This window comes from Aristolochia californica, unplaced genomic scaffold (assembly GCF_029961685.1).
Source record: "Aristolochia californica isolate CCGP_79_NKW_82.1479 unplaced genomic scaffold, dmAriCali1.0.hap1 SCAF_12, whole genome shotgun sequence".
NCBI classification, from domain to species: domain Eukaryota; kingdom Viridiplantae; phylum Streptophyta; class Magnoliopsida; order Piperales; family Aristolochiaceae; genus Aristolochia; species Aristolochia californica.
Window position 1 is genome coordinate 24571328 of NW_027181793.1, and position 9208 is coordinate 24580535.

General features: G+C 39.6%; 2 protein-coding genes across 4 annotated transcripts; one reads left to right on the forward strand and one right to left on the reverse strand.

Annotated features, from left to right (window-relative positions):
- Position 1: 1 nt before the first annotated feature.
- On the reverse strand, positions 2-4797 carry LOC137945652 (L-ascorbate oxidase-like). The gene is made up of 6 exons (XM_068791613.1): positions 4725-4797; positions 2960-3285; positions 2758-2850; positions 2439-2651; positions 2048-2236; positions 2-1110 (listed from the first exon to the last, which is right to left on the reverse strand). Exons 2-6 carry the CDS (start codon positions 3218-3220, stop codon positions 154-156), a joined length of 1713 nt encoding a protein of 570 aa, XP_068647714.1. The 5' UTR covers positions 3221-3285; positions 4725-4797; the 3' UTR covers positions 2-153.
- On the forward strand, positions 4759-8986 carry LOC137945653 (probable magnesium transporter NIPA9). Of its 3 annotated transcripts, none has more exons than XM_068791615.1 (8): positions 4759-5325; positions 5797-5879; positions 6456-6548; positions 7133-7191; positions 7603-7673; positions 7777-7894; positions 8325-8473; positions 8714-8986. In XM_068791615.1, exons 5-8 carry the CDS (start codon positions 7630-7632, stop codon positions 8886-8888), a joined length of 486 nt encoding a protein of 161 aa, XP_068647716.1. In that variant the 5' UTR covers positions 4759-5325; positions 5797-5879; positions 6456-6548; positions 7133-7191; positions 7603-7629; the 3' UTR covers positions 8889-8986. The 3 variants fall into 3 exon arrangements, with proteins under 3 accessions (XP_068647716.1, XP_068647715.1, XP_068647717.1); XM_068791614.1 differs by having other exon boundaries at positions 4759-5282; XM_068791616.1 differs by lacking the exon at positions 7603-7673 and having other exon boundaries at positions 4759-5282.
- The last annotated feature ends 222 nt before the right edge of the window (positions 8987-9208 follow it).

Below are 9208 nucleotides of genomic sequence, written 5' to 3' on the forward strand. Positions count from 1 at the left end.
GTATTCGCACTCAAATTTTGTTCTCTTTCCACTATCAGTACTAATAATATCTCATCTGCATCTTACTGAGCTTCACTAACATGCAGTTGCAGAAGAATAGCAAAAACCATTAGATGAATAACTATTCAAGAAAGGATAGAATAATTATTCTCTTCAAGGATGTGGATCCATCAGGACATTTGCTGTTTTCCCACAGGCCAAGGCCTCTTTGGGTATCTCACCTACAAGCCGAATTCCTTCTGAGAAAACTACACCCATACCAATATGCAAATGGGGTTCTATGTGACAGTGAAATGCCCAAGCTCCAGGGTTGTTTGCTACAAACCTCAAGGCTGTCCAGCCAAATGGAAAGACAACTGCTGTATTTCTGTATGGTGGATTCTTCAAATTAAAGGTTTTCACATCCTTCTCTGTGAATCTACCTTCTCCATAGCCTAAAACCCAAAAGTCATGCCCATGCAAATGCCAGGGGTGTATCTCACTCACGTTCACTGCCAAGGCATTTGAGTTTTGAAGAATGACATCAACTGTGCTGTTGAACTGGAGAAAATAAATCGTGGTGCCTAGTGTCGAATTTGGGTTAACAGCAGGCTTCAGGACATCGTAGTCGTTTGAGAAATCTTCAGGTGGTCTCTTAGCATCAAATGCATTTTTTAGGTTGTATTTGAGGGATCCTAGATAAGGAGTTGATGGTAACACCAGGGAGATGTTGTTGATGGCCCACTTGGTAAAACCATTGATCTTGTTTTGGGTGTTGAGGAGGATGATCCGGCGGTCCGCCTTCACAGGGGGTGTAGTAGTGCCTTGCAGAGCAAGGATCTTCTTGGAGAAGAACTTGCTGTGTTCATAGTCGTTCCAACGTGGGGACATAGGAGGAGGTAAAGTTGGAAGCTTTGCAGGGGAATTTGGCTTGTAGTTTAAGATGGCAAGGGCTGGTGGGGTCTTTGGTTCTCTTCCCCTGACACCGAGTGAAATCCAGTAATTCATTGAAGGGCTCTGGTTTGTTGTAATGAGCACAGAGTAGCTCTCTCCTGAGTAGATATCCATGTCGTCTACAGCCACCGGCTGCACATAATTCCCATCAGCTTCAACCACTAACATCTTGTGCTTCTGAAAGACAACAACAAAGTATATTTTTCGTTAGTCAGAATGATACGAGCTATGATCACTTTTAGATACTGTGCGTCTAGAACTCTTTGGGAATATATGAAATGAGTTAGTGCAGACATCATCTATCATCAACAAAAGCCACCTTCATGGCTCATTGGAGCCATGGTGGTACAGGTGAGGTGTTACACCTGGGCCTAGTAGTCGTGCTCAGATCAGTTATTGTCGAGCAGAAGAAGTGCAGAAGCATTAGCCTGCTTTAAAAAAAGTGGAGCATGGGCAAAGAGGGAAGCATGTCTCCGAAGGAATAAAGCTCTAGCCCACCCAGCAGGAATGATGACAAATGGAAGATCGCCAGATTTCGTGGGTCACCGAAAGATCGTTAGCCCCACTGAGAAAATTTCACAAACGGTTTTTTCTAACTTTGAAAACCAAAGTATGATTCCCCAGATTCAATCTGCTTCGGTGATCAATTAAAATCGTGGTACTGGACGAATGGAACAACCAAAAGAAATAGAAAAAGTTATGACTCTATTGATAATGGAGTTAGTAGGTACTTGCATTATTCAATTCCTCTTAGACGCGGTGTCCAACGTTGAAGACAAAAAATATTGCCGTCTTCAGTAGATTATCGACTGAGAAGAAGAAAACAAAAGTCACGACCTCCTAGCTTTTGTATTTCTACCGCAATTGGCGTCAATTTTAAAGTTAAAAAAAACTCTACGGGTTGGCTGAGTCTTTTTAGATGTTTTCAAATAGAAAAGAGGCTAGCCACTTTATAGGTAACGCTTTAAACTTGCCAGAAATGAAGAAAATTTGCAGGAGTGGTGCAAGAACACTTTTGGTTGCGTGCAATGGAGATTAACAATACTTGATTGAATTCACGAGGAAGAGTTTATTTAATCGAAAACCTTTCTTGGAAAAAGGGGAAAAAAGTTACCCCTATTTGCAAGTTGAGAGAAGCAAGGGCCGTGGTGCTGGCGATTCTGACCCTGTAAGTCTTGTTTGGAAGCACAGAGAAGGCGGTCCCTTGGCAAGTCCTGTTCCTCGCCGGACATGCCACCGCTCCGCTCGTAAACTTCGCCGCCAGCGAGCAGTTGTACTGTCCCCTCCCGTTTATCAGCAGAGACTTCACCACCCACGGACCATCACATCAGAAATAAACAAATAAATGGAGAATGCAACTTTCTTCTGTATAACTAATTTCTTCGCTAGTTCCCTGGTACTGGGAATCTTTTCTTCGCATTGATCAGGTGATTCCAGGCTGTTTGACTCGATGCCCAGAACACCCACATTTTACAATAAAGAAACTAAGCTTTTCATTTTCATACCTGAGGTTCTCCTATCCAACGGAATGGATTCGAGGAGAGGCCGACCATCTGATCATAGATGCTTTTGTGCCACCAGTCACTTAGAAGTAGATTGATTTCGCCGTCGTAATGGAATGGCTCCTTCTCGCCGTTGGCGACGTCGACTATCAGTGAGCCGTATAGACCGCCGGATCTTTGCATTCCGTAGTGGCCATGGTAGAAATAAGTTCCAGGCTAGAAGACCACCAAAACGAAGGTCGAGATTAGAGATGTGTTTTGAGTATCACTTCTGATTAATTGGTATGGATCAGTAGCAGGAGGAGATGAAGGCGACGCTTACCCTGTCAACTTTGAACCTGTAAACGAATGACTCTTCTGGGTTGATGGCGCACTGAGAAATGGATGCCGTTCCATCCGCCCATGGCGTTCCAATCTGAAACGAGAACAACGATTTCAGGTGAGAGAGAACTGTGGCTTGACGTTGCTATCAGTACTGATGTTAGAAAAAAAAAAAAAAAAAAATCTTTAGTATGATAACAAACCTGTCTAATGCCATGCCAGTGGATGACAACCGCTTCAGTGTGGAGATGATTTGTGAGCTCCACGACAATGGTGTCACCGGCTTGTGCTCGGATGGTTGGCCCTGGAAACTTCCCGTCTATCCCCAAAATGACGTTTTCAACACAGTCGGGCGTGGAGTACAAGGCACCTACTTCCCATTTGAAGTGCCTGATCTTGGCAGCTGCGCTAATCTGAGACAAGATTAGGGAACAGATGATCAGGAGGAGGGAGTTCACAGCCATGGTAGAAGCTTCTGAGCAGAGAAACTGTGTCAAAGTATGGTCATAAGGTCATGATTCAGCTCCTCCTGTTGGAGACAGACAGAAAACCAGAAATGATATATAGAAGAAAAGAAACTGAAGATGAATGGAAAGAAGAGGCAATGCCGGTTATATATTGTAAGCTCTGAAGAGTCAATAGGATCAGATTAATATATTTTCTTGCATAGCTCTACAGTATTGTGTTGCCCTGTTGTCTTTCCTTTTCTTTAGGTTTCTGGTTCTTTTCCTTCAAATCTCTGTAAATTAAAAAAATGAAGCATTAAGCCAGTAGATTGCTGCTTGATTTACAATATTATGCGTCTCTATACAATAGAACATGAATAATCAACAGGAACATTATGTGGGTCTCACCATTGCTGGAAAAGCATCATATGACGTGATATCCAAGATTTCCAGTCCTCTAAAGTTGAATAGCTGACAAGCTGTAACTTACCGTTTCTGCTTGAAATGCATTTAGCAAGAAGAAGGGTGAGCAGAAGGGGCCCTTTTATGGCCAGATTAATGGAGTCTTGTCAGGTCATCGTGTCAAATAGTAGCACTTATTTTCAGTGAAATATCCAGTTGAAAGTTGAAACCCCATAAGCGTGTATTTTCTGTTTGCGTTATATTAAAGCTAATGGAAGTTAAAGAATTTAAAGATACGTAACAGTTTCAGAAAACAGATTGCAGAACAGAATTTTCCGTTTAAGCTAAAAGAGTCCGTCTCCGTCCTCGTACTGGGTAGATTCAGAGACAATGTGAAGAGTTACATAGCTCTGCAACAATAAGATTAAACGAACTAATGTGAACATTGGTGAAATGGAAAAAGAAAACCCAGTGGGCTAAAATTCTCCCACCAGATTTCGAAAGGTTGCCGCACTAATTCGCGAATCCGCAGAAAGCAGCAAAACATGCGTCTGTATCGATCATCAAGTATGGACAGCATTCATTCTGCGAATCTTTGCTGGTAAATTGTCCAACTTGTTCCATTAAAAAGAAAAAAAATCCTTGCATGGAATTTCTCTCGACCCTTTTCTTCTTTCTTTCCCCCGTGTTAGATAACTAAAACGATTCGAAGGGTTCGTCTGGATTGAAACTAAAGTTATCTAGACCATGACTGTAATGCAAGATCTTTATGGATCATCAGTTCAAACAGGAAAGAAAGGCATTGAAAAATTCATTCTATTGCATCTGCTTTGCTTTGTTTTAAGTTGAATTATGTCGGGGCAATGCGTTGATTCTTGCGTGCCCTCGTTGGTGATCATATTAATCTTCCTTGCTTTAAGAGATTTGTGGTATAATTACCTTAAAAATGAGAAAATTTTACCCATATTGTTCAAAATAATACCTGCATAACCTTCTAAAATGAATTTACAAAATGCCTACGCGCCCTTATAAATTTTTTCTTCGTCAAAATTGACGTAAAAAGATAAGATACTCCTCAAGTATTTTAAAAAATAATAATCTTATAGTGGGTGTGGTATACCTAACTCAATTGACTAGCAGAGCAGGGGCCTGATTGGACTTGGTATCGTCCGCCATTAACGGAAGATCCGTCGAACAGACCGCCTCCTTCTCGTGGCTCGGCTGACGACATGACGTCCGCCTCCGACCGCGGTACTGTCTCCGGGTGGCCAATCGACCAAACTCGGTCGAATTAAGAAGAGCCACCAGAACCAAACAAGTAATAACCAGCAAAATAGCACTTGGTATTCATGGAAGTGCCCTTTTGAACGGGGAAGGGAACGGAAGGAAATCAATCAAAACATTGCATCTTCTAATCAATCCCCCTTTAACCAGAAAGCCAGTCACGGGCACGGGAAGCTTTTCGCACTAATCGATACGTATGTCAATTGCCGTTTCGATCTCTTATCGGTGAAAATAATTATAGAAGTTCTTTGTTGAAGCGGGGGGTGTAGTAGTTTGAGAGAAGATGTCGCAACCCATTTGCCGGACACTCCCTGCAACGGCCGGAAATAACATCGGAAAGGTTTTGCAGAAGAAAGGCACTATCATTCTTCTTCCTCTCTGCTTCAAACTTACGGTACAGGAATCAAATGAAGTTTCTTCCCTTCGGATCTTTGAAAGTAGGGTATTTATTTGTCGTTGTTTATTTTTTTTCTTAGGCTGTTGTCAAGATTTGTTTTTAAAAAAATTGTGGCTTTATGGGTCCTTTTTCCTATTTGTTGGTTGAGAATTGGGATAGGCCTCTCCGTGTTTTTTGCGTTTTTTTACTCTTTTTTTGCACTTTCCGGACATATTAGTTTTCTAGGTTCTTGTATTTTTTATTTTAGAGTTTTAAACTGTTGGTCCAGAAAAAAAGTTCAGGGGATTGCGGATAGTAGGAATAAGTATTGGAATCGCCGTTTGAATCTGTTTTATAGTTTCATTCCTTCTCGATTCAGTTTCATCTATTCTTTTGATATTAGCTTTTATTGGGTCTACTTAATAATTGCTATCATCTGGAACGCTTTTGTCTACTTTCCAACGTGCACATGTGGATATTTTCTCCTTTTTCCCCTAATGCTCGACATTAAGGTTCATATTATTTTTTGTAGAGCTAAACAGAGCATGGGTTATTGGTTTCCTTATGGATATTGTTGGCGCCCTGATGATGCTCTAGGCTTTATCACTTGCACCGGTGAGTGTCTCCAATGGCTAGCTTTTATGTTTGGTTCGTACATATTATACTAGTTGTCTTCTTCTGGACAGGTTTAAGTTGATATTTCTACGTTAACTTATCTGTTGTTCATGTTGTCTGATATTAAGGCTCATTCTCGGATTAGATTTGTATCTCAATCACTCTGTTTTGGTAGATTCTATTGGTTACCAATATTATCTCTCTCTCTCTCTCTCTCTCTCTCTCTCTCTCTCTCACACACACACACACACACACACACAATCCATCTATCTATTTATATATCTGTCAATTTTTATATGAAGAAGTGTGTGAAAAGTCTAGCTAAAGTTGCTTGCATAATTACCGTGTAATTCGTTTGAAATTTGTTTGATATACTTTGGTGTAGTTTCTAAGTTTCACGCTTGGAGGTTTTTGTTGAATCTGGCTGTATGTTCATGCAGGTTTTGGTATTACAGCCAGAAACCGAACATTGGTAGTCTAAGTTAACCTATTAAAAGAAAAACCTCTTGATAAAATAAGGATTGCAAGCTGGTCATAATTGTGATAATAATGATTCCTGGCCTTTATACTCTGCAGGAGTTGGTATTGGAGGAGAGGAGCAAGAAGTTCCTGCACTGTCTGTTTTCTGCCTACCACTTTTCCTTTTCGTCGTTGCCATCTTGTTTGTAGGTATGATATCGTATGAACCATCTGATTTTGGGATTTTCTTTATTTGTTTGGTCAGTATTGGACAAGTTTTTGGTTGTATTAAATAAGAAAATGGTGTTACAAAAATCAATATAAAACTTTGCACTAGGTAAACAAAAGTAAACCAATTAGCACTGGTTATATGGGCTATACTGGCAAAACAGCAATAGGATTTCTAAAGTTTGTTTTCTGTCACTGTGTTTCAGAAAATTTGATTGACTTTTTCATGTTTCATTTTCTCCCTATGAATATTTTGATTTCTAGTGACTGTAGTAATGTTTTTATTGAAGTTATGTTGGATATATCTCACTTCTGTAAAGTTTAATTTGCATTGGGTTATTTTATTTCACAGAAAGTTAACCATGACCTGTATACTTCGAGTTAGGTTCTTCTCAATATTTGGCTCCGGCTTGTACAAAAGGCCATAGACTGGAGCATGAGTTGGGAAGTTTGAACATGTTGTGCTTTCATGAAATGGCATTAAGCTTGAGTTCTTCTTCTTTTGTTTGTATATTTGATTTTGTTGTGCGTGCTATTTTTATATGCTGACAATGGAAAATGTACAGGTGCACGCAGAAGTTGTTGAGGAAATTATATTTGGACTGGAATCAGGCATTTTGTTCAGGTACTTTGTTTTCCCTTTTTTTTTATTTCCTTACAGAATCACATATTGGCTTTATCTTAAGTGTGTCCCTTCTATTAACATTCATTTTTTCAAACATTTTCTCAAATATTTCTTTTGACCATTTTGATTTTTTTTCCTATGGGAGGATTTCATCTTAAAAAACTTCTTGTTGTGTTTCTTTTTCAAAAAAAACTTCTTGTTGTGTTTAGTCATTCCCTATTATGTACAAGATGCTATTATCAGTGAAGTAGGGTGGATTGATAGTTTCCTCACATCCTTGAGCATCAAAGATTCTAGTCTAAACCTGCTTATTCTTTCTGAAGTTTTGAGTTGCATTTTCATTTGCATCTTCCTATTTATTTGAGGCCAACCATCATAGGATGTGCAATACACTGAGAGAATGTATTACAGACTTTCTACATCTCTTTCAATGGAGTTATGAGCATAATGGTTGTTGCTGCGGAATCTGATCCATTTCTTCAGTAAGAAAAAGACAAAGCCGCATGCCATTCTTTTATTTCCTCAAAAACAGCATCAAAGAATGGTGTAGTTAAATATAGTAATGTTTTTGCACATAATATGCAGGATGGCGTCTGTGATATCAAAGATAAGATTTAATTTCATGGAACAGGGGTTCTCCAAGTTGGTTCCATTTTGCCTTTCTGTTAGTATAAGCTGTAGTGGGACAGGATTTGTATATCAGGTATTTTCAAACTTTATCTGTATATTATACTTGCTCTCTGCATCCGTTTGCTGTTGACCACGATCCATAATTATTGTGTACTTGATCCAGGGAAAAAGTAACCTATCACACTTCTAGAAGTTAACTTCAGCCTCTATTTTTTCCCCCCTTCTTAATGTTAGTGTGTTAACTTCAGCCCCATTGAGACTTCGAACACTTGACCTTTTTGTAGAAACCCCACCATATGGCTTTTTGAGTGGAGGCCCAATCCACAGATAACTCCAAACTTTAAGCCAAATTGTGGAACAAAAATAAATTTCTTCTGAAACAGTCTAGTAGTGAAGCAGATCCAAACTGAGTTTATGTGGCCTAGTCATCTTTTCATTCCATGGTGATAATATCATTTCATTCACTATTTGTGCTGGTATTTAGCTAAATATTATTTGGTCAGACTCGCGGATTTAAGTATGGAAGGGCAATCGTGGTGTCTACTTGTGCCGCAGTGGCATCAATAGTAACTGGTGTGTTAGCTGGAATTTTTGCTCTCGGTGAACGTTTGCCTTCAGCACCTGTGGCTCGACTTATAGTCCTGCTTGGCTGGTAAGCTTTTGTAAAATAGAAATTTTATATGATTAAACTGATTTTGTATTTGGTTGTCTTCAAAAGAGAAAGGTGATATTAGTTTCTTTGGTGTTTATTGTGATCTTCAAGTGAACAAACATCTCTGTTTGCTGTTGCATCTAACTAGAACTGACTATTAGATGCTGTGAGCCACAAAAGGAAAATGTACTACTCTCTTAGATTTGAAGGTAAGACGTAATTTATTTTTGTGTCTATCAGGCTGTTGTGGGGTAATTCTGCTGGTTTGTTCAGCAAGACTATTATCTCTTCTTCCACGGCCATGGCGCCGCCGCTTCAACAAGGGCACGGAGAGGAACCTCAGTTCGTGGTAGGGATGCAAATCCAAGCAAGCTCATTGCATCATTTGATTACATCTCCAAAAGAGAAGCACTAGACGGTCGTGAGGACAACTTTTGAAATGGTTTATTTTGCCTATTGATCATTAGATTCACAGATATGAAATTCAAATGAAATAAAACGATTTGAAATGGATATTATATGGCAGAAGCGTGAATCTATGTTTTCAACTCATCCCCCATGGGAGCCCTCGTTCTTTATATACCGTTACAATTTTATCTGGTTTTCATGAGCCCTTGATAAAGTTCTAGTTGTCTGGTAATCACATGAAATCTTCATAGGAGCATTTAAAAGAAACTCAAAATCATAGGCTGGGTGTTTTGCCTTTGCACTTTATCTAAGTGCCACTTGTTGACC

Coding starts and splice junctions, on each gene's coding strand:
- LOC137945652 (XM_068791613.1), bottom strand. CDS start 3,220: ATGGCTGTGAACTCCCTCCTCCTGATCATCTGTTCCCTAATCTTGTCT. Junction 2,237..2,438: donor GTTGGATAGGAGAACCTCAG/GTATGAAAATGA, acceptor TGGGTGGTGAAG/TCTCTGCTGATAAACGGGAG. Junction 1,111..2,047: donor CTCTCAACTTGCAAATAGGG/GTAACTTTTTTC, acceptor GTTGTCTTTCAG/AAGCACAAGATGTTAGTGGT.
- LOC137945653 (XM_068791615.1), top strand. CDS start 7,630: ATGAGCATAATGGTTGTTGCTGCGGAATCTGATCCATTTCTTCA. Junction 7,674..7,776: donor GAATCTGATCCATTTCTTCA/GTAAGAAAAAGA, acceptor CATAATATGCAG/GATGGCGTCTGTGATATCAA. Junction 7,895..8,324: donor GGACAGGATTTGTATATCAG/GTATTTTCAAAC, acceptor TTATTTGGTCAG/ACTCGCGGATTTAAGTATGG.